At 38.3% G+C, this 25,113-nt stretch overlaps 1 protein-coding gene and 1 long non-coding RNA gene across 3 annotated transcripts in view; one reads left to right on the top strand and one right to left on the bottom strand.

Annotated features, from left to right (window-relative positions):
• The window catches only part of SYNE1 (spectrin repeat containing nuclear envelope protein 1), a 428,272-nt gene that overhangs the window by 375,739 nt on the left and 27,420 nt on the right, over positions 1 to 25,113 (top strand). The window contains exons 1-4 of one of the 2 annotated variants that reach the window (XM_034991031.1): positions 4,926 to 5,152; positions 9,545 to 9,707; positions 20,492 to 20,679; positions 22,525 to 22,675. In XM_034991031.1, the coding sequence (XP_034846922.1) occupies positions 5,061 to 5,152; positions 9,545 to 9,707; positions 20,492 to 20,679; positions 22,525 to 22,675 (594 nt within the window). In that variant the 5' untranslated portion in view covers positions 4,926 to 5,060. Of the gene's footprint in view, positions 1 to 4,925; positions 5,153 to 9,544; positions 9,708 to 20,491; positions 20,680 to 22,524; positions 22,676 to 25,113 lie in introns of those variants that run through there. The other variant, XM_034991032.1, reaches the window with a different exon arrangement.
• LOC118001082 lies at positions 504 to 2,517 on the bottom strand. Its single transcript, XR_004676617.1, has 2 exons — positions 2,432 to 2,517; positions 504 to 638 (listed from the first exon to the last, which is right to left on the bottom strand). It is a non-coding gene; the product is annotated as an uncharacterized LOC118001082 (long non-coding RNA).

Below are 25,113 nucleotides of genomic sequence, written 5' to 3'. Positions count from 1 at the left end.
AGTTAGGTGCTTTCTCCTTGAAGTCATGTTTATTTATAACTTTTCTGTTGTTCAAGTCAGGATTTTCTAGATGTTGTTTAATTTTCCAAAGACACATTCGTAAAGTTTGAATCAATTAAATATTTTTGGATATGCATACTTTGCACTACAGTCACTAAAACACTCATATGTTTCTACTTTAGTAGAGTCTCATCATACACAGATGTAGATTTTTATAGATGTGTTGTCTGTTTCTCATTGCCTCATTCCAAAGTATACTAGATGACATGTTGACCATTTATTTGTTCTAGAGCTTAATGCCACACTGGATTCATAGTCTCTTTGAAGCCCCTCCTAAATGACACTCAGCCATCACATTTATTTTCCATTCCCTTGTTTATCAGAACTTTGAGAGTACACACACTAGACGACAGTCCCCCACACCCATATTCAACTCTGAGCTGCCAGCTCAAATATCAAGTTTCTATGGGTCAGTCCCATTCACCACTCTTCCCTCTTCCAACTTTTTGTCACACTGATTTATTAAGGCAGAACACAACTTAGTTGTGCCTTTTGATATTTCTGTGTTGTTTTGGTGCTCTTGTGGGAATGGAGAGGTTATTTTTGAAGATCATATCTTCGGGTGAACAGTTTCCCAGCTAACAGAAACAGGAAAAAGAAAAGAAAGAAAGAAGATTTACTGATAATAAACCTATTGCATACAAATAGAATGCATAACTTTGAGCCAACTTCCTATCACTAGTGGATTAGCTTAGACCATTCTGAGTACAAAATAAATGTGTTTTGCATTGACTTTTTAAATTGTCACTAAGAATTGTCAGCTTTTTAGGGCAACAAAATTTGCTTAGTTATTTTTAGGTCTCATTGGATAATGCTCTAGTATCCTGTCCATACTTTCTAGACCTGCTCAGTTTAATATAGTAGTCATTAGCTACCTGTGGCTATTTAAATTAACTGAAATGGGATGCAATTAAATTACAGTTTAATTTTAATTACAGTCAGTTTTGCTAGTCACATTTCCAGGCTTAATAACCATATGAGGATAATAGCTACTCTATTGAGCACTGCGGATACAGAACATTTTCTTCATCCCAGAAAGTTCTGTTGGTCAATACTGCCCAAGACAATTGGCCAAAGCATGTCTGAGCCCTTGGCTTTTCCTTAAGAGTCAACATAAGAAACAGTCATTGGTGTACTTTAATTTCTATAGAACTGTCTGCTAGGATTCTGGCTCTCATTTTGTCTGTGAACCCTATGAAAATCCCCCACATAGTAGTTTTTTTAGAGCTTTTTAGAGTTTTTTTAGAGGGTAACAGGAACTCTGTCATTTAGCATTAGTTGTTCAATGCTTTTTTTTTTTTTTTTAAGATTTTATTTATTTGACAGAGAGAGAGAGCACAAGCAGGGGGAGCTGCAGGCAGAGGGAGAGGGGGAAGCCCAGCAGAAAGCCCAATCTGGCACTCGATCCCAGGACCCCAGGATCATGACCTGAGCCAAAGGCAGATGCTTAACCAACTGAGCCACCCAGGAGCCCCATTCAGTGCTTTTTATAACAGACAGTGTTTTATTGAACATTTCCCATTTGGGTATCTAGGAAGGTCACACTCAAGTTGTGTGCTCTCTCGTAATGATGTGTTTTGTTTTGTTTTTTTTAATTAACTGTACTCTCTAACATAAGAATATTCCTCTTCCCTCTACCAAACCTAAATCCCCATCACCAAAACAAAAGTACATTTTAGTTATTTGGGACTTTTTTTTCAGTAACAGCTTTATTGAGGTATAATTCACATACCATGCAACTCATCTATTACAAGTATACAATTTAGTAATTTTTAGCATATTGACAGACCTGTGTATCCATCACCACAATCAATTTTAAAACATTGTTATCACCCCCAAATAAAAGCCTTAATCATCTTTTTCCCCTCCACCCTCTCTCCTTCCACTGGCCCCAGGCCAGCCCAGATTTACCTATTCTGGACATATACATGGAATCATACAATATGTGGTCCTTTGTGGCTGCTTGCTTTTCAACTGTGTATTTATTATAATTCCCTTAAACACCATATAGAAGTAGAGTAAACACATATAATTTAAAAAAAAAATTACTGAATGTCTCCTGTGTATGAAGTACTATGGATGTTGCTACAGGGCAGAGATTGGCAAACTTTTTGCACAAGACTCTCTAGTTAATATTTTCAGCTTTGTGGGCCACATGGTCCCTGCTGAAACCCCTCTGCCATATTGCAAAAGCAGCCATAGATCTATCAGTAAGGAAACAGAAAACTGCAGCTGGGTTCCAATAACATTTTATTATCAAAACAGGTGGCCAGCCATAGTTTGCTGACCCCAGACCTAGAGAATGTAAAAGATGAAAGAGAAAATGGTGCCTAACCGAGTAAGGTACAGAGCAAGTATACACACGACTCACCTCAGCTCTTCCTCCTTCCATCACACCTGCCTGCTCACTTTCCTGACCCTATCCAGCCTGGCCCGCTCCTAATTGCTCTTCATGTTCTTCCTTTTCTTTGGATTAGGTGAGATTCTTCTTACCTTCTCAGCAGGCTTTCTGCCCTCTCCTTCATAGAATTTCCCTCTGCCGTAATAAGTATCTTGTGTGATTAGTTGTTTACAATTTCATCTCTCTGCTTACACTGTAAGCATATCCGTAGTGAAGCCGGAACCCAGCATAGCTCTTTGCACATAATGGTCACTCCAGTGTTCGTTGCACCCAGCATAGCTCTTTGCACATAATGGTCACTCCAGTATTCATTGCATTTCTCCAATCTAAGACATAAGATGCAAAGTGCCGCACGTACAGACAAGAATAAAGCCGAGCATGCGCTTAAGGCCTCACCTGCCTGAATCATCACGTTGCGCTGCTTCACCCACACTGTGATGTTAGGCAAGTTCCTTACCTTCTCAATACCTCAGTTACCACAAGTGTAAAAAGTTGTTAGGAGGACTAAGTGAGATAGTACCCGTGAACCACTTAGCAGAGCACTCAGCACATGACAGTTCTCAGCCCAGAGGGAGCTTCGAGGCTGTATAGATAAACCGCATGTGCAGCTCAAGGGAGGCTTTGTGAAGTTGGGGCAGCTGCCCTTAGACGGCGTTTCAGTCTAACAGGGGTTCCACCCACGCTAGAGCAAGAAGAAAACTTGATTCTTGGAGTTTATGGCTGGCATTACCTCATGGGGGTCAATTTGGAAAACTCTGGCCAGGATCAGGAATGTACTGATGCAATTCAGCAAGCACAGAAACAGCACAGAACAAATCAAGAGTCCTGAGTTTAGTCCATCGTGTTCAGGCTGTGTGACCTAGGGCTGACTGCATAACCTTTCTGAGCCCTAGCGTCCTCATTTTCAAAATAGTCATTAAAATAACTGCCATAGCTCCAAAGAGACAATGCAGGAGGAAGGACCATGTATAACCATAAAATGCCACATATGGAAATCTTGTTCTTTTAGGGAGCTACAGAGTATTCCATAGTTTTAATTTACATGATTTATCCAGTATCTTCCCTAGTGATGGACATTGATATTGCTACCATTTTTTGACCTTACAGTAACTTGCTTTATGTTTAATTTGCTGCAGTAAATATATTGTCCTAATGATAATGAGCATGCGAAAAAAATTTGAACCCATGAGGAAAACTAAATAAAGTAAAAAGGAATTGAACTAGGAAAATAATGGCAGTACAAGGTTTCAAAGATCTCGGGTTTTCAGAAGTGTTAGTCATAATCAAGAAAAAATAAATTTACCTACTGTTATGGAATCATGACCAATATATTCCTTTAACTAAAGCTTATATGCGTATCTTCCTGATTGTTAAAAATAATACATTAGAGAAGTGATTATTTTATAAAGAATTCACAATAGGGTATCTTTAAAATAGCAGGATTTGAAAAATAATTTTATTTATAACTAAGTTTTCTGGAGTATATTTCTTACATAAAATAAAATTGTTGCTTTTAAAAAGAAAATATGTTTCTGTCTTAAAAGCAATTTTCTCACACAACCAGACCCAAATGCTTTGTTTTATTTTGCAGCTCATCATATAGGGCTTTTAAAAAGAATTTAGCAAACGTTCATTATTTATTTGTTTGTTTGTTTGTTTGTTTGTAACCTATTTGTGTGTATGAATACCTTGATCCAAAAAGGATTTAAAGCAGCCAGCATTCGTCACATTTTATTAAATTACCAGTAATTAATAATTTGAGAGCTTATTTTCTTTAAAAGCTTGAATTGTGAAATTAACATAGATTCAGTACAGAAAATTTGAAACTCTTGAAATTCACAAAAGAAAGTTATCTGAATCCCACCAAGCAAATGAACAGATACCTTATTATATTATCTTAAAATGAACATGTTACTTTTGTCACTTTGCATCATTATTTTTAAAAGGACAAAAGGTTTTGAATATGGAAGGGAAGAATAATATTTCTTCAATTACTTTTCTTGTTTAAATAGTCTTTTCAAAAGTGAAGACCAACCACTTTTCTACAGAATATCTTTTCCATCCCATCTTCCCAAACAACCCCTAAAACTCCTACTTACACCATTCAGCTGGCATTTCAACCAGAAGGAAAAAAAGTTGCTCTTTTTTGCTACCACAACTTGCTGTACTTGTGGAGGTTTTGTTTGCACTTGGGTGATTTATCTTTTTTCAAAAATCCTTTTCAACTCAACAAACAGCCCACAAGAAGAGTTGCCTGTCCTTCCAGAGTGTCAGTGTCTGCAGCCAGCCTTATTTTTTATACCCTTCTTTCTTTAGAAAGCCTCCCCCTCCTTGCAGATTACACTGAGCCTTTTCCCCTTCTTACACTCGTGGCCTACATTCCAGGAGATCAGGCTTGGCACATGTTAATGAATGTAGGTTTTATTTAGAAACATGACCACTTGTCACTGCTCAGTGTCATATTATCAGGCAGAGACCTACCAACATTTGTTTAGAGTGAGCATTTTCATACTTCCATACGCAGACAAGGGGAAACTTTCATCTCCACGCAGGATTTAGACTTTTGCTCTGCAGACCTAACTTGCAAGTTGGAAGCTTCATGGTGGTGGCAGAAGATCTGTGTGCCCTGAGGATGGCAGAGGACGGCTGTATGGATGCAGATCTCCCAGAATGTAACTGCGATGTCACAAGGCAGGCATCTCCTTGAGTTTCTTCCATTGTGCATAGCTTTCATGTTACATGGGCTTCATAGGATAGATGCTGGATCTTTAATCTGTGATTGTTTTTGCCAGTGTTAGTAGAGATGATTTGGTGTTAGGAGCTCGTTGGCCATGGACTCCCAAGAGTTCTTTGTCGGTTGGTTTTCTTGTCCCCCTACTGGGCGTGTGGAGCTGGAGGGAAAGGTTGATGGACTTGGTTATGGCTTGGTATTCCAGTTGTCCCTGGACTGTATGTGTCATACAAGGGGAATGCTACAGTAGAGAGCCTGAGACACAGGAAAGAGACCCAGTAAGAAGATCCAGTTTGTCCATCATCTGCTATTTAAAGGATGGGCTCCTGATGAAACTGAAATTCAGCCTTAGCCAGTTCGCAGCTTTGTAGCGGAAAGCTTTCCCTTTATTAAATAAAAATCTGCCCATAGAGCGGGGGCCTGGAGGGTTTTGTGTATGAGAAAAAGTTGTTTCTGTTTAGGTTTGTCAGTACATTTTGGTTACTGACTAGCATAAAGGTTTTAAAACATGTGCAAAATGTAAAAATTTATGCCTAAAATAGTAATTTTGTGGATTATGCAAATGTTTATTTCATGGTTTTTTTTTTTAGTGAGAACAACATTATATTAGGAATTTTAACTTCATTTTTAAAAATATTATTCTTGTACCAGAACATTCCCCCAAATAAATTCCTACTGGTGAATAGGATTTACTAATGGTACTTTTGGTTCTATTATATTTAGAATGTGATTTTTTTTGTTTTGGTTTATGGATTTACTAAATTAGTTTGAAGGAAAAGTAGCGATAAATATATACATGCAGTGTTTTTGTGTATATATAGCTATTCATGCAGCTGGATTTAGTAGTAGACTCCTTCTCAGGAAGGTGAAGTCCCATGAGGCACACTGAACTGTGAGAAGACCCATCAGCTACAGGAACTTACAGATGCACAAGATTTGCTAAACTTACCCAGACTTGTGACATCTGCAAACATCCATTTTGAATTATAATCCTGGATGCTACCAAAAAGAATGTTGCTCGAACTTCTTAAAATGATAGATAAATAAAAACATTGTGACACTTTACCCAAGGATTTCCTTTAAAGAAATAATGGAAAAAATATGGGACATTTCTCTTAAAAAAGAAAAAAAAAAGGAATGCTCTCTGTCCTGCAAATATCAACTTTCATAAGTTCAAGGAAGATGTCTGGGGCTTTACTACCCATTTCCCCTCAGCTCACATCTGCTCCCCCCCAACACACGCACACACAATGCATTTTGCTATTTGTACTCAAATACATGTTTTAAAAAATGAGAAAGGAAAACCACTTTAAATGTTCACCCCCATTGACTTTACTGAGGTTTACACATTCATTTGAAAGAGGAACTTGTCCCTAGTGGACTATATGAACAAGCATTTCCATGTCACGATGCCCTTGACATACTACACACTCACTGCTGGCTATTGAAACCCATTCAATATTATACAAGATTACTAATCTTGTAAATTATTTGACTAGTGTAGACAATATCTAGTGGAACAGTGTTTACTCACATTCTTTTGTGCCTTAGCTCTTTTGATCATTTTTTTATTTTTATTGTTATGTTAATCACCATACGTTACATCATTAGTTTTTGATGCAGTGTTCCATGATTCATTGTTTGTGCATAACACCCAGTGCTCCATGCAGAACGTGCCCTCTTTATTACCCATCACCAGGCTAACCCTTCCTCCCACCCCCCTCCCCTCTAGAACCCTCAGTTTGTTTTTCAAGGTCCATCGTCTCTCATAGTTCGTCTCCCCCTCTGATTGATCATTTTTGTAACTGAATTTTGGACCAAGAAAATGAATAAATTTTAGTACTTGACAGACCATTTGCAAATGTTGGACTTAGGGGAAAAATTTAAGTATACATTTAATATCAACTAAATTAAATAAAGTATCCTTACTAAATAAAAGTATTTTATTTAGAATACTAATTATTTATGTTTATCAGGCATTTAAGTCGTGCCCAACTTTGTGCCAAGTGCTGAGGGTCACACTGCAGGGGAAGGGGAAAACCAAAAGTAGAAATTCACAGTTCCAGTTTCCCAAGGAATTTAACATGGGCAGAGGAACCTGTGCATAAATAATACTAGGGAGTTAAAATAAGGGAAAGCAGGAAGAAAGCAAGCACTGAATGAAGTATTCTGCCAATCTCTCACTCCACACCAAACCCTGATGATATTATGAGGTTGCTATAAAACCCCATCCCAAAGCGTCGGCAGCATTCAGATCCTACCAGATCTGAAGATAGGAAGCTGGTCAAGTGGGAGAGGTTCCCAAAAGGACTTTTTTACAGAGGTAAAACCAGGACAGACATCTCAGTGCAATGAACTATTCTGTAGTCCTATTCCCGTGTGCTTATTAATGGTAGACTGTCCTTTCAGCCTGGGCCACTAAAGCAGGAGGGCCAGGGCCACATCAAATTCCAAGCCCATGCCATGGTCATTGATAAAATGTGCACCCACAGCTTTGCACCCCATAGCCGTTCTAAAACTATTCACTGACTGATCCTCAAGTGAGTTTTGTCTTACATATGAGGAAAATGCGAGTAGGTTGTATTTAAGTGTTCTTGGAATTATTGTTCAAGGCCAACACCTTGAACTGCCCTGGGGGCAGGGTACGATATGTACTTACAAAGCTAATTAGAGAAGTCTCACCTTGAATGGAATTATGAGTCATGATAAACAAAGAGCAACACATGTTTTCGGTTTCCTATTAATAGAATATATTGTGGAGTATGAACGTAATTTTTTAAACACACATTTTTTTTTCAAAACAGTATAAGGTAAATGCACCTAAGAGTGTCTTTATGAACAGAAAATGTTATTCAAATATAGGTATTCTTATACCTGAATGGACTTCCACATGAACCTCACTTCAGACTTACTCAAAATCAGACCTGATCCTATCATTCCTTGGCTGACACATCTTGGCAAAGTTCCTATTTATCTTTAAACTGCACACAACGCCATCGTCATGTCACTGCAGAACCTATATAATCTAACTCCAGCCTGTCCATCCGTCTCGCCTCAGCACAACCGCAACTCTTTTCTGATTCTCTTCCCCACCCTCCCCACCCCTAGGCCCCCTGACATTATGACACGGTGCCTTCAAAAATCTCTGCTTTTCTTCTCTGTTTTCTAGGCCAGAAATGTTTAGCTTGGCTTGTATCCACCTTTCAAGATGCAGCTCTAATGTTACTTCTTCATTTCCCCTCTTTCAGCAAAGTCTAAGCTCCTCAGTGACAGGGATGAAACTTCACTCCTCACTGTATTTCTGTCTCCTAGTGCTATGTCTACCTAACATCATAGATGTTTGTAGAAGGAACATAGACATGAGCAAATGGGGAATGGATGAGTGAATAATTACTAGAAGTGGCCAGACAGAATTGTTCACTCCTTTTTATTAGACAGGGACTTGGTTCATTTCTTTAGTTTAGTTCTTAACCACACTGTATTATATTTTATTGTATACATGTCCAGATTTCCAGTCAGACTGTACATTTCGTTAGGAAAGTAATCAAGTTTTATTTATTTTTGTCTTCCCAGCATCCGACACATAGGATGTCCACACATGATTGTTAGATAAGTGGCAATCTTAAGCAATTTGGTTTTTACTCCTTCCTGAAAAGAATGGGAAAACATTTTTTCTAAAAAAACATGCTGTGTAACAAAAAATACTGCACTGAACTAGGCTTTGCAGGTGAAGACTGGCTGGTGGTCAGCCTTGTACCTGCCCTCTGCCATTGGCAATCCAACGGATCCTTAGTTACCTTTAATGTAGTCTGGCATGAAATGCATATGATCACTCACTGATAGTTCATCTTAAGGGTGCTTTCTTCTTTTAACTGAGTTTCTGCCACAAGGATGCTGAAATACATCCCATCAGGGCTGGAGTAATCAGAACTGTGAATTCATAATCTGTTTGGTGACAATCCATTGGAAATGTACATTTTTTTTCTTCCCAGGTATTCTTCATATGAGTCTAAATTACATAATGTGTGGAAATAATTTTTATGATACCATGAGGTTTCTGTCTCTGTTATATCATTATGACTATGTTGAGCATCATCATAGCTGATATTTATTGAATGTTTCCCATGGACCCTGCATTATTCAACGCATTCAAATCTCAGATACTCTTCCTTTACTTTTATGTTATAGATGAGGAAACAGAGACACAGGAAGGGTGTACAATTGCCCCAAATCACACAGCTACGAAGTGGCTGAGCTAGGCAGGACTTTGGCTCTAGGCAACTTGGCTTTAGACCCAGTGCTCACTTTTGCCCACAAGGGAAACTTGAGTGAAGTCTTTCCTCTGCCCACAGGGTAAAGAAGCTGAAGGAGACCCTGGTTGCCGTACAGCAGCTGGATAAGAACATGAGCAGCCTGAGGACTTGGCTGGCTCACATTGAGTCAGAGCTCGCCAAGCCCATAGTCTATGATTCCTGTGACTCAGATGAAATACAGAAGAAGCTCACGGAGCAGCAGGTAAAACTTAAAACAACTAAAGGAAGTAAGTAGGCTCTTGAACATCCTGGTCAGGATACAGAAGCAGATGTGAGATGGTGAATTGAGATGGAAAATCAGGAGGAAGCTAGACATAAGATTGCTGAGAAAGGGGAGGCTTGGGCAGGGCAGGTCTTTGGGGCAAACAGGTCCTATGTCACTAAGGAGTTGAGTCTAGAAGATATGCTGTCATGGGGTTAATGTCGTTGGTCCACCAAGAAGACATCCTAAGCTGCTTGAGCCTCAGTAATGTGTCTATAACAGAGCTGACATTTTATTTATTTCTTTGTGGGTCATGAGCCCACTACTACATACGTAGAAAAGAGACCTTTTTTCCCCCTGCATATAGTGTTTGAAGAAAGATTACAGTGTATTCTTAGAGTTTTTAGAGTCTAAAACATTTTGTTTTGGGAGAAGTGTTGCATGATCTTCAGACCACACACTGTAATTTTACCTTCATTTGTGTAGCAAAGATAGCACATCACACCGGCATACAATACACTACCGAAAAAAAGCAAAAGAAGGGTGACCATGAAAAACACATACAGAAAGGATTTTTTTTTTTACCTCCTATTCCCCTTCCTTATTTTTACTAACCTTAGCAGACTCCAATGGTTAGTAGTAAATGCCATAAAACCCCCATAAAAAGTATTGCTACTCCATGCCCTTAGATTATCCTTGAAGATTCTGTCCACACTTTTGTTACTTCCATTGCATTTAGGCCATGATAGCCAAGTTGCTTAACTTAAAAATACTACAAAATATAAACAGACCTATTTATGAAATCTTATGAAATAGTTTATATACTTACTTTATTTTATGAACTATTTAAACCAATGCAAATAGATATTAAAATACAGTTTTTAGATATTGGGATTATTTCAAAAGCATTTCTTCTTTAAAAAAAATTGTTAGCAGGACATTTTTCCATTTTTGTAAGGTTAAAGCCCTGTGATGGATTCTCTCATGTTTGAAATTCTGATAATTGAGCTGTTGGGGTTATAGTTGGCCTCCAGTTCCCTGAATACTCCTGGAGAACATGGTAATGATGTCTACCAGTGAGAAGTGTTTAAAAACAGTTAAAATCCTAATAGTACTGTAATTTGGCAAATGTAAGACAATCAAAACAGTATCTAATTAAGTATGGCAAATTTATCATTTGCCTGACCTACTTCTAAACCCCAATAAAATTATAGGAAAGGGGAAAAAAGGTCAAAACCCACAATGGCAAAGAGACCAGGAAAGAAGATGATAGAGATGACAGACAGCCATCAGAATTTTGGAAGGCAGAAGTGGATAGATGAATAGTTACTGGTGTTTGCAGAATGGAGGATAGAAATCTGATTCATGCCACAGAATTCCAAGAAGGCTCCAGGAGTGGAAAGAGTAGATCTGCAGGGCGTTAAAATGGAAGATTTCTTGAAAGTCTGAAGAAGGAGTGGTTTGACTGGCAGATTCCCTCTAATCCAAGCTAGCCAGACCACTCTGCCTCATTCACTCCAGCGGAATACCCAAAGCTTACTCTCTGGAGGAGGCAAACCCAGAGGGACTTTGGGTTTGGGGCTACAGGGTACCATTGAGACTGAAGCCACTATATGAAAAATAGATTAAATGAAATGCTCTGGGAGGGAAAAATGAAACAAGACACTGAGGGTTGCTGGACTGGAGGGGAGTGGGAGGGATGGAGTGGCTTGGTGATGGACATTGGGGAGCGCTGTGAATTGTGTAAGACTGGTGAATCACAGACCTGTACCCCTGAAACAAATAATACATTATATGTTAAAAAAAAAAAGAATTAAAAAAAAAAAGAAATGCTCTGTACCAGATAGTATGACTCCCACCCCATTGCCCCAGCTCCCACCATGTCACTAGCCAGCCTTATATCACAGCCAGAATTCATGGAAGAGTTTTAAAATCCAATTCAGTTATTCCATTAAAGTCCCCCACAAAAAATAAAGAAAATAGAGAGTAAGAAATTATCAATGTCGTAATGTAAAAACAAGCTGAAAAATGTGTAAAGTTGACCCTTGAACAATATAGGTTTGAACTGTGTGGGTCCACTTATTTGTGGACTTTTTATGCAACAAAATATGCAGTACTGTAGATTATTTTCCCTTCCTTATTATTTTCTTTTCTCTAGCTTGCTTTATTGTAAGAATAGAGTACATAATACATATACCCTACAAATTATTTGTTACTGGATTATTTATGTTTTTGGTAAGGCTTCTTCTGGTCAGCACTTGGCTATTAGTAGTTAAGTTTTGGGGGAGTCAAATGTTATATGTAGATTTTCAACTGTGTGCAGGGTTGGCGATCCCAAACCCCACTTTGTTCATGGGTCAATTGTACTTCTAGAGCACAAGTCCTACGAATGCCCAGGAAAATTAAAAACAAAGCAAAGCCATTATAAAATTACAGAACACGGGAGACAAAGAGAAGATCTTGAAGGTTTCCAAGATGGAAAAGTCTGGTTTCTCCAAAATAAGGATGAAAGCTAAAAGATAATGACACAATGCCATCAAAAAGCTGGGAAGATTATTTATAATTTATGACACTATACCTGCCATTTAATATATAAAATACTTACTTCCTAGTGCATACATTCTCAGGAAGCTTATGAAAGATAGATTGCATATACTAAAATGAGAAGAAAAGTAATATTCAACACAAGAGAGAGAAGCCAATGCCCAGGATGGATGGTGAGGGACTGTCCCAGATATCAGCTGCCCGCAGCCTGGAGCATCACTGTTCAGATTGGAGTAGGGAGTTGGGTGCTCTGGGAGGGATGTCTCCAAGGAATAAGACAGTCGAACTTGATTACCAGATTACCTGATTACTTGATTACCTTGATTACCTTAACCATACTGGAAGGAGTTTATTAACTCCATAGAGAAATTATAGAAGCTAGGAATAGTCATGTTTTAAAGAGAGGGAGAGAGCTACTGATTCCATATAACACAAAAAGTTATATAAGAAAAGAAATATAACCATAGATAGTTTGTTGCTTAGATACAAAAAATATTAAGTAACCATATTAAATGACCAAAATCATGCAAACAATCATAATCTCTTCAGCTATAAGATGTGCTGAAACAGTAACTGGAGCCACATTGAGTCAGGTAGAAGTTTATTCCGTGTCTACTGTAGAAGCATAGATAATGTCTAAAATTTAAAAATCAAGAACTAGCAACATAAACATGCCACTTAGAAATACAGAAGTTAAAACCAAAGACAGAGCTACAAGAGATGGAAATGGTTACTTCTGGAAAATGAGAATCAGGAGTGAAAAGGGAAGCTTAGCAGTAATTTTTGACTTGTTAATGTATTAATATTTGTTCATTCTGCCTTTTAATTCAATTTTAAGTTAAAGTTGAAAAAAACAACAACTGTATACCAGTGGTTAAAAGTAAGGACTCCCTGGGTTCAAATCTGAGCTTCGCCACTTTTCTGCATGACCTGAATAATGAACTATTTTAACCCTTGTGTATATAGAATGCTGATAATCAGAGTACATGGCTCACAGTGTTATTATAAAAATTAATGTGAAAAACACTTAGCACAGCACCTAGCACAAAGTGGGTGCTTAGTAAATTTTATTTCAATCCTATCATATTCACCACAGTTTCCTTTGTGGCAAATGTTTAACCATGATGCTGTAAAAATTATAGCATTTGGGATCCATGTTGTAAAAAACAGATAAATAGTAATCTGTCTCCAAAGGGGAAAATTCTCTTAAATATTTAAAAAAAGATTAAACTCATAAGAAATACATTTTCTTCTATTCCCCTCCCTGGAGTTTCTGTATGTTTCTCTTGCCAATGTACGTACTTAATTGGGCAGAAATATACATAGACTTGAGATGGCTTCAGAGGACATCTTGTCAAATTTCTCTGTGTTATAAATGAAGAAGTATAAATTCAGAGACCCTATGTGTCAATTCAGGACCATTACTGATGGAGGTTAAAGCTGAGACTAAACTCTTTATCTGTAATAGAGTACTTACCCATAATTATAACCCCCCCTCAGGCTTATTTAACAAAAACTTTTGAGCAGATGTACAAGGGGTCTTTTCTCTGATATTTACTGTGGGAACCTGGCTGAGCTCCTGGAGGTAAATTTCACAAAATTGTGCAGCCCCCTCCAATGACTGGATCCTCTGGAATTTTTAACTCAATTGTCTGTACTGAGCCTCCAGCAATCCATCAGTTACAGTTCTGGTTTTTATACCCTGGCTGTGAATATCTGCTCTGGGGTAGATCCAAAAGTATGTGGAGGAATCACATCATCAAGATGGCCATATAGGTTATTTCTGACTTAAGTCCCCCTCCCAGAAAGACCAACAAGCAACCATCTATAGACAAGGCACCATTGTAAAACTCCCCAAACCGAAGGGTAAGGATGAAGCACCAGCCTGGACCCCAGAGACCAGGAAGGACCACATTAAAAGGGTAAGAGGTGTAGTCACACTCTGACTGCATTATCCTTCCTGGCTGGCACGGAGCTGCACCAAGAGGGCACCACTTGGCCAGTATAGGTATCTGGCTCCCCCGGCTTCCCCATCCTTCCCAGGAGGCCCACTTGGGTCTCAACTCATGGGAACCACTAAGGGAACTTCTGATGCTTGATTACTGGGGAGCATTTAGTGAGGGAGAAGGGGGCTGAGGCTTACCGCTACCAGCAAATCGTATTCCTGTTTGCAGCTGCACCCAAGCAGAGATCCCAGCCTGCATCTCTGCCCATCAGCAGAGCCCAGCCACTGGCCCTATCTGACCTGGGAGTTCACTTGGCAGTTCTGCCTGATTTTGGTCCCCATACAATGGGCCATACTGACCTTGGAGCCCTTTCTACCATCTGACCTGGGCAGGGAAGCCAATTCCTAGCCAATTCCAACAGCTGAGCATAGCCTTCATCCTTTCCCACCAGGAGGCCTGGCTAGAGAACCCAAGCAACCACGGAACCATCCAACAGCCCTGCTCGAGCAAGGGGCCAAGCCAGCAGCCCTACCCAACTGCTGAGCATAGCCTCTGGCCCTACATAATCAGAGAGTCTGGATAGTGACCCTGGACAAGCTCAGAGCTCAACCTACAGCCTCGCCCAGCCACAGAACCCAGCCTACAACCTTAGCTAGCCATGGAGCCCAGATGACAAACCCACTTAGCAATAGAATCCAGCCTATGGCCTTGTCTGATTGCAGAACACAGCCTTCAACCTTATTCAGACAGTGACCCCAACCAATCACCAAGCATAGCCTGTGATTCCACATGACAAGAAAGCCTGGACTGTGACCCAGCTCAACCATGGAGCATAGTCTCTAGTTCTACACCCTTTGGGATACAGCTGGAGGTCCCTCCTTATCAGAGAGCCTAGCCAGTGACCTTGCCCAGTAAGGTAGCACAGCCAGCAGCCCACCTGATGGCAAAGCCCAGACTATCACCTCACCCAGTTCCAGGGCACAGCCCGCAGCCCTGCACAATCAAAGAGCCAGCCTGAGACCGAGTCCGACTGCAAAGCCCTGCGCGTGGCACTACCTGAACACAGAGTTCAGCCAGTAGCACCGTCTAGTCTAAGATCACAGCCTACTCTCCAACCTAACCAGAAGTGGTTGCAGAGCTCAACCTTAGCCCTACCCAATCACAGAGTCCAGCCAGTGGCACTGCCCTGTCAGGGAGCATAGCCTGGGACCTCACCCAACCAGAGCTGATTGCAGAGCCTGGTCAGTGGCACTCCACCCCCTACCTCAGATCATGGAGCATTCTCCAGGATAGGTTATATGTTAGGCCACAAAACAAGTCTCAACAAATTCAAGAAAATATAAATTATATCAAGGATCTTTTCCGATCATAATGATGTGAAACTAGAAATCAGTTAACAGGAAGAAAGCTAGAAAATTCACAAATACATGAAATTAAACAACACTCCTGAGCAAAGAAGAAAACAAACAGAAAATAAAAAATATTTTGAGACAAACAAAAAAAAAAGAAACACAACATACCAAAACTTAAGGGGTGCAGCAAAAGCAGTTCTAAGAGGGAAACTTAGAGTGATAAATGCATACATGAAGAAAAAGAATCTCAAATAAACAACATAATTTTTCACCTCTCAAAAAACTAGGAAAGAAGAACAAACTAAACCCAAAACTGACAGAAGAAAGGAAATAATAAAGATTAGAGCAGAAATAAATGAAATAGAGAATAGGAAAACAATATAAAAGATTAACAGCACTGAGCTGGTTCTTTGAAATGATAAACAAAATTGACAAACCTTTAGCTAGACTAACCAAGAAAAACAAAGAAGGGCACCTGGATGGCTCAGTCAGTTAGGCATCTGACTCTTGATTTCGGCTCAGGTCATGATCTCAGGTTTATGAGATCAAGCCCTGTGTCAAGCTCTGTGCTCAGCAAGGAGTCTGCTTGAGATTTTCTCTCCCTCTCCCTCTGCCCCTCCCACTCATGTATGTGCTTACTCTCTCTCTCTCTCTCTCAAATAAATAAATCTTAAAAAAGAGAGAGAACCCAAATAAATAAAAATTATAAATGAAAGTGGAGACATTACAAGAAATACAAAGGATCATAATAACATACTATGAAGAAATGGATAAACGTCTAGAAACATGCAACCTACCAAGACTGAATTTGGAAGAAGTAGAAAATATGAACAGACCAATAATGAGTAAAGAGGCCGAATCAGTAATCGAAACCCTCCCAACAAAGAAAAGTCCAGCACCAGATGGTTTCACAGGTGAAATCTACCAAACATTTAAAGCCAGTTCTCACTCCTCTAAAAAATTGAGGAGAAGGAAACACTCTCAAACTCATTTTATAAGGCGAGAAATACTAAAGCCAGGTAAGGACACCACAAGAGGAGAAAACTATAGGCCAATACTCATGATCAATATAGATGTAAAAATTCTCAATAGAGTACTAGCAAACCAAATTCAACAGCACATTAAAAGGATCATACACCATGATTTAGTTGGATTCATCCCTGGCATGCAAGAATGATTCAACATATGCATATAAAAATAAATATGATATATTACATTACTAGAATGAAATATAAAAATAATATCTCAATAGATACAGAAAAAAACATTTCACAAAATTCAAAGGATAAAAACTCTCAACCAAGTGGGTATATAAAAGAAATGTACCTCAACATAATAAAGGCTATATGACATCATACTCAATGGTGAAAGGCTGAAAGCTTCTCCTCTAAGATTTAAAACAAGACAGGGATGCCCACTCTCACCAGGCCTATTCAGCATAATATTCAAAATCCTACTAGAGAGTAATCAGGCAAGAAAAAAAAATAAAGGGCATCTAAATCAGAAAGGATGATATAAAATTCTTTGTTTGTAGATGACATAATCTTACCTATAGAAAATCCTAAAGATTCCACCAAAAAACTGTTAGAACTTATAAATTCAGTAAAGTTGCAGGACAAAAATATTAACATACAAAAACCAGTTGCATTTCTATACACTAACAATGAACTATCTGAAAAAAAAAAAAACAAACAATTCCTTTAGAATAACATCAAAAACAACAAAATACTTAGGAATAAATTTAACCAAGGAGCTAAAAGATCTCTACACTGAAAACTATAAGACTCGGATGAAAGACATTGAAGAAGACACAAATGGAATGATAGCCCACATTTATAGATTAGAAGAATTAATATTGTTAAAATGAGCATACAACCAAAGCTATCCATAGATTGAATACAATCCCTATCAAGATTCCAATTGCACTTTTTACAGATATAGAAAAACAATTCTGAAATTTGTATGGAACCACAAAAGACCCCAGATAGCTGAAGCAATCCTGAGAAAGAACAAAGCTGGAGTTATCACACTTCTTGATTTCAAACTATGATACAAAGCTGTAGTGATCAAAACTGTATGATGCTGGCATAAAAACAGACACATAGACCAGTGGAACAGAATGGGAGCCCAGAAATACACCCATGCATATATGGTCAACTAATATTTGACAGGGGAGCCAAGAATACCCACTGGGAAGAGGATAGTCTCTTCAAAAAATGATGTTGGAAAAACTGGACATTCACATGCAAAAGAGTGAAACTGGTCCCCTATTTTACAACACTTAACAAAAATTAACTCAAAATAATGTATTAAAGGCTTAAATATAAGACCTGAAACCATAAAACTCCTAGAAGAAAACGTAGGGAAAAAGCTTGTTGACATTGATCTTGGTGATGATTTTTTAGACATAACACCAAAAGTACAACCACCAAAACCAAAAATAAACAAGTTGGATTAAATGAAACTAAAAAGCTTCTGCAAAGCAAAAGTAATGATTAATGAAATGAAAAGGCAACCTCTGGAATGGGAGAAAATATTTGCAAACCACAAATCTGATAGGGTTAATATCCAAAATATATAAGTAACTCCTACCACTCGATAGCAAAAAAACCCCAAATAATCCAATTTAAAGAATGGGAAAGAGACCTGAGTAGACATTTTTTCCAAAGGAGATATTAAAATTGCCAATAGGTACATGAAAAGATGCTCAACATTACTAATCATGATGGAAATGCAAATCAAAACCACAATGAGATATGACCTCACACGTGTTAGAATGGCTATTACCAAAAAAGACAAAAGATAACAAATACTGGCAAGGATGTAGAGAAAGCAGAACCCTCATGCACTATTGGTGAGAATGTAAATTTGTATCATCACTATGGAAAACATTATGGATGTTTCTCAAAAAATTAAAAATAGAAATACCGTATTATCTAGGAATTCCACTTCTGGGTAGGTTTCAGAAAGAAATGAAATTACTATCTTGAAGAGGTATCTCCACCCCCCATGCTCACTGAAGCATTATTTACAACAGTGAATACATGGAAACAACCTAAGTATCCATCAATAGATAAAAGGATAAGGAAAATGTGGTATATATACACAATGGAATATTATTCAGCCATAAGAAAGGAAATACTGCCATTTCCAACAAAATGGATGAATCTTAAAGTCATTATGCTAAGTGAAATAAGTCAGACAGACAAAGACAAATGTTGTACGATCTCACTTATATGTGGGCTCTAAAAAAAAAAAAACTGAACTCATAGAAACAGTAGATGAGTGGTTGCCAGAGATGGGGGTGATGGTGAGGGAAATGGATGAAGGTGGTGAAAGGCTATAAACTTCCGGTTATAAGGTGAACATGTTCTAGAAATGTAATGTTCAGCATGGTGACTATAGTTAACGATCCTGTGTTGCATATTTGGAAGTTGCTAAGAGAGTAGATCTCAACACACACACACACACACACGCACACACACACATGCATATTGTAACTATGTGAGGTGATGTTAAACTTATTGTGGTAATCATTTCACAATATATTCAGACATCAGATCATCACATTGTTCATCTTAAATTTATGCAGTGTTGTTATATGTCAATTATATCTCAATAAAGCTGGAAGAAAACCTTTTGAGTACTTGGGGAAAATTAAATCAAAATGCTATAACTTTTTAAAATGCATTGATTATGTTCATGTACCTAACACTACTTCCAAATGTATATCCTTGTACAAAAGGCACTTTAAGACCTAGAATTTACCTAATGATCTCATTCACAGATGTCTCTGTCTTCATCTTTGAGCAAATATTGAGTTCAATTTTATATTTTTTAGACCAGCAGTTCTTATGATAAGTTCCACATAACTGAAAGAGGTTACACAAGAGATATGAAAGGACTGTTTAGTGAAATAGAAATATTTTTTATAGAATCTATCTTCTTTTGTCTATTTCATAAAATCTCCAAATATTAATCAAAGATACTTATTGCATTTGACAATAAGCTGATGTTTGCATGGAAGACATTGAAACATGGTGTTAAAGAGAAAAATAGGAGGAAGAACACACACACAAAAATATAAATTTCAGCTATTTGAGTAAGTTGAGGAATTATCTTTAGAACAAGAGAAAAGCTAGGCACATCCAAGAATTGTTTTAAAGACAAGGAAAATACATTAAGGACCTTGATGAATAGGGCAAAAAAAATACCAGTAGCCTCTCTTAATAATGAAATTCCTTGAACAAATTGAGTTAAAAGCTCAATAGAAAAAATAACGTACATTTTGCATTTACATTTTATGCAGTTAATATAAAGACTCTACATGGTGTGATACTGGGGGAATCCAGTGCCTTATTTATCATCATCATCTCTCTATTTCTGTCATACCTTTAAAATTGGTCACTGGGGAAGCTGTTGATGTTATGATGTCATATATGATAGAGAACCTAGGTCTTTTAAACCCTGGTACTTTTTAATGATGGCAGAACTAACTGTTTAAGCAGTTTGCAGAACTTTGGAAATGAAATCCCAGTTCTTAAGTGCCAGCTATTAACAAGAGCACATGTATTCCTTTGACTGACTGATTGATCAGTGGATCGAAATGGAAGTGATGTATCTATAGAGTAGAGTCTGGGGCAAGATTTATTCTTCAACCACTACAAAAGCTAATTTTACTCTTAATGTAATTAATGTAGTGTATTTCATTTGTTCCATTTATATTTTGGCATAGCTCACATAGCCAAAATATCTCTAGCTTCATCTTCTCCCGTTTTTGAGCTTGCCATATTTCATAGCAACGCTGAAGAAACCTCATGCATTCAAGGAAAGGAGATACTTGTCAAGGGTTTGCCTCACCATTTCTTAGTCAGCGAAGCCTGTTGCAGTTTCTCTCATCTGCATCCAAGTATTTGAATAAAGCAGGTCTCATTCCCCACAGGAGCTTCAGAGAGACATCGAGAAACACAGCACGGGTGTGGCCTCCGTCCTCAACCTGTGTGAGGTCCTGCTGCATGACTGCGACGCCTGCGCCACAGATGCGGAGTGTGACTCCATCCAGCAGGCGACGCGGAACCTGGACCGGCGGTGGAGAAACATCTGCGCCATGTCCATGGAAAGGAGGCTCAAGTAAGCAGCGAGGTTCAAAGAGCTGGGAAAGAGGAAGGACCCAAAAGAGAGAGAGAAAAAACAAAACACAACAGCAACAGCTACTACCCAGGGCATCCACTGTTTACTGTTTCCTTTTGGTTGCAGGGTGCAAAAGGAGCTCTGGTGTCCCAAACTTGCCATCCACATTTAGTTGGGAAAATAAATAAGCATAAAGGTCATACGGTAGCTCCCCGCCGCCCCCACCATAGTGGCCCAACACTAGTCACACACCTACATCATTCATGTAGTATCATCCATCACATAGGCATTTGATCATCTCACATCATCACAAGAAAGGCGAATGCAGGGACGCCCGGGGGGCTCAGTCAGGTAAGCGTCAGCCTTGGGCTCAGGTCACGATCGCAGGGTCCTGGGATGGAGTTCCACGGCCTGTCGTCGGGCTCCCTGCTCCGTGGGGAGTCTGCTTCTCCCTCTCCCTCTGCCTGCCACTCCCCCTGCTTGTGCTCTCTCTCTCTCTCTCTCAAATAAATAAAATCTTTAAAAAAATTTTTTTAAATAAAAACATTTTTAAAAGAATGGTGAATGCAGTACAGTAAGATATTTTGAGAGAGACCACATTCATATAAGTTTTATTACAGTATACTATTATAATTCTATTTTATTATTGGTTATTGTTGTTAATCTCTTACTGTGCTTAATTTATAAATTAAACTTTATCATACCCATGTCTAGGATAAAACATAGTATATATACGGGTTCAGTACTGTCCACAGTTTCAGGCATCTACTGGGAATCTTGGAACAGATCCCTCACAGATGGGGGGGGTCTACTATATATAAATATACTGTATACAAATATAATATACTGTAATGTGGGGGCGCCTGGGTGGCTCAGTTGTTAAGCGTCTGCCTTCGGCTCAGGTCATGATCCCAGGGTCCTGGGATCGAGCCCCGCATCAGGCTCCCTGCTCGGCGGGAAGCCTGCTTCTCCCTCTCCCTCTCCTCCTGCTTGTGTTCCCTCTCTCACTGTCTCTCTCTCTCTGTCAAATAAATAAATAAAATATTTTAAAAAAAAAGATAAAAAAAAAAATTAAAAAAAACAAATATAATATACTGTAATGTATAAAAGAATTATACCTGACCTAACAGTTTAAATATAATTCAGAAAAATAAAAATATGCCCTTGCTGAATAAGTATATTGTTATAGAACTAGCAGAGTGAAAAGTAATATTATTTTATTTAAAATGAAATAATAAAACAAAGACCTTATCCTTGTTTAGAAAAACCCTTTGAAATTCAAGACATAAAAAATAGTGATGGGTTAGAAAATAATCATAACTATTTACAGCATACAATCCTTTGTAGTGTTTGGAGAACTCTTGAAAGGTTAATATTTGTCTTCCTGTGATAGGTTAATTTTGATGAGGGTGAATTTGACGTTGGACTTCCATGCATCTTGAGACCTTCGTTCTATTTCAGTGGCACATGAGTGTGGCATGAGTGTGCCCCCCAAACCCGGCGTTGCGCTTCTGAGCTCCCTCCCACGTGTACAGAACAGTTCACGTTACAGAACAGTTGTGCTTGTAATACACAATTTGACTTATTCCAAAAACCAAAAGCAAACAAACAAACAAACAAAACCCCCAGAACTCACAGCTGTTTCATTTTAGCCCAGACAGTTGTCTCTTCATCGCTGTGCTCACACTTGGCTGACAGCACCCGGATTGTTTGGCACAAGAGTTGCTTGTTTGGGCACTCTTAATCCCGTTGCAGGCATCAGGGTTCTGGAGCATAAACAGTCTCAAACAATCGGATCCTGCTTTTTTTTTTTTTTTTTTTTTCTTTTTTCATTTTCTGTCTCAGAATTGAAGAGACGTGGCGGTTGTGGCAGAAGTTTCTGGATGATTATTCTCGTTTTGAAGATTGGCTCAAGATTTCAGAAAGGACAGCTGCCTTCCCAAGCTCTTCCGGGGTGCTCTATACAGTTGCCAAGGAAGAACTAAAGAAATTTGAGGTGACTTATAATTCCAAATATTTGATCCTTAATGCGCCATATATGAGCATAGCCAGTTAATGTGTCTCAAGACATAAAGTGACTGTTCACTTGCATAGTATTTGTTGAAACAGTTGGGTGGTGACTTTGTGGTCATCTTTATTACTGCCCCACAGGTAGGCAAAGAAGCGGGAGGAAAGAGGTTTTTACGTTAAGATTCTCAAGAATTACAAATAAAGTCATATTGGCAAGAAATTCTCTTACAAAGCATAAATCATGATTCCCAAAAAAATGTTGGCATTCTTTTTAACTTCATAATTCTTTATCATCAACTATCTAAGATGAAAATATGATGTTTCATACTATCAAAATCTCTCTTCCAAATATATATTCTTGATCTGTATCTAATTAGAGAATAGGCATATGTATTTTTACATCATTGATAAAGTAGAGTTGGCTCCAGAATTAAATAACACTTTAATCATAAGCCACTTCTAATTAATAACGAAAAACAGTGCCATTCTTGAGTCGCCAAGACTTTTCAGTTACAGAGACAAAAAATAGCTGCACCGACTCCAGTGTCTGGCCTGCTTGTGCGATCCTGAGTCCGCTCTGTCCCCGCAGGATGATACAACCCTAACAGCCACTCATTTTCACGGAGGACCTGACATAGCCTAAAGTTCACCATGTTTTCATTTGAAGTTTCTTTTTCCATCAGTTCCCCCTGACAGGCAGATATGTGCCTGTAGATATTGACAGCAAAGTCCCGATGCATGCATCTTACAAAAATCATTCTTGGTTGCGAATTCTGCCCGAGATCCCTGAGATGCTTAAAGATAAGATTAAATTTCCAACCAAATCCAACTGAATTTATTTTTACCTTGTAATGTCAGTTTACGTGGCATTTACTGAAGCCCTATTAGAGTAAATACAAAGGTTGGTTTTTGTGCTTGTGGGATTTAAAATCAAGGAGTCCTAGATGAGCAACTACAGCAATTTATAAAAATGCTCAAATGCTATGTAAAGTAAATAAGAGTTATTCTGATGTCCAAATATGGATTTATGCATAACTCTGCCACCAAATTCCAGGAAAATAATTTCATATCTAAAATGTTTTCCCATAGAAAATTTCTCGTGAAAAGCCACAGTGGGCTGTACAGTAGAGTTCAGGTCCTCCCGGCATGAACCAGTGCCAGGGAGGTATTCATGTACTCCATCTCACTACGCTCTGCTTCATAAAGATTAAACCTTCTATAATTGGCTTATACTACAAAGCAGATTATGCACGGTCCTTTTTGGTGCTATTTTAGACTCTCAGATTTTATGGCAAAAGTTAGCCATGTGGTTAGCTTCTATAATAATTAATGTTCTTTCTTAAGAAACAAATAAATTTAAAAAAAAAAAAAACACCAAATGTTGTTTGAGGACAGTCTTTTCCTGTTCAAATGCATGAAAATTTGGGATGGATCTGGGTACCTGCCCCGGGGTACCTACCATCATTCCAGTGGGAGAACGCATTCTGTGACTCCCAGTAATGGCAAAGCTGAACTTTTCTTATTGCTTCATTTTCTGGGGAGTAATTTAAATTGTCTTATAGAATAGGAGATTAGACTTACTAAGACAAAGTCTCTGAAAGCAACTCTCAGAAGGAAAGCCGTATCAGAGGCACAGATGTGGTAGCAAGTAAACAGTGGATTGGACCAAAGGAAGCGGAATTTTGTGATTTAGATGAGTACAGATCACTTGATAGTACAGTTTTCTGTCCAATGTCAGGATCAATGTCAGTCATAAATCATATACATGAGTTTGAAAAGAACTTCATTTTATTTTGGCTAATTGATTCTTACGGTAGAACTATGCTATATTGCAGAGAGAAAGAAGAGTATTTTATTTCAGAAACTCGAAAGTGTACATAGGGTAACCTTAAAAATAAATAGATACAAGTGAATTGGACTATGTTTTAATCATTTAAAAACTATTCATCATTAAAAGTGATGGTATAGTTATGAAATTTGCCCAAAGTATGTGACCTGGGCCAAGAATGGAATACGATTGATAGAACATGGTAGAAATAAAAGATTGCAAAAGAAAAAAAATAAATAGACACTACCATGTAAGCTGGTGCATCAGCTCTAAAATGTTTTGTAAAAACTGAGTAATTCATGGGAACAACAAAAAAGAAACCGTGTGTGTTCCAAACTTTCCTCTATTTAAGGTTACTTGTATTTTACTAAACTGCTTTTCTTAAAAGTTAATAATAGCTTGCATTTAGACAACTTCTGCAAAAAGGGGGTTTAATTATTTTAATGGACCTCAGAATTAAAGAAGTTTCTGGATTTTTAGGAGGTTACATCTTTCACAGATAGTTCTTTTCTCAGTATTGACATCAGAAATTTCTGAACCTTTCAGACTCACATTTCAGCACACATAAATATTTGTGTAATCAGTTTGTTTCATGG

This window comes from Mirounga leonina, unplaced genomic scaffold (genome assembly GCF_011800145.1).
Source record: "Mirounga leonina isolate KUSES-001 unplaced genomic scaffold, KU_Mleo_1.0 Mir_53, whole genome shotgun sequence".
NCBI lineage: Eukaryota > Metazoa > Chordata > Mammalia > Carnivora > Phocidae > Mirounga > Mirounga leonina.
This window is presented reverse-complemented; position numbering and strand designations above follow the sequence as displayed.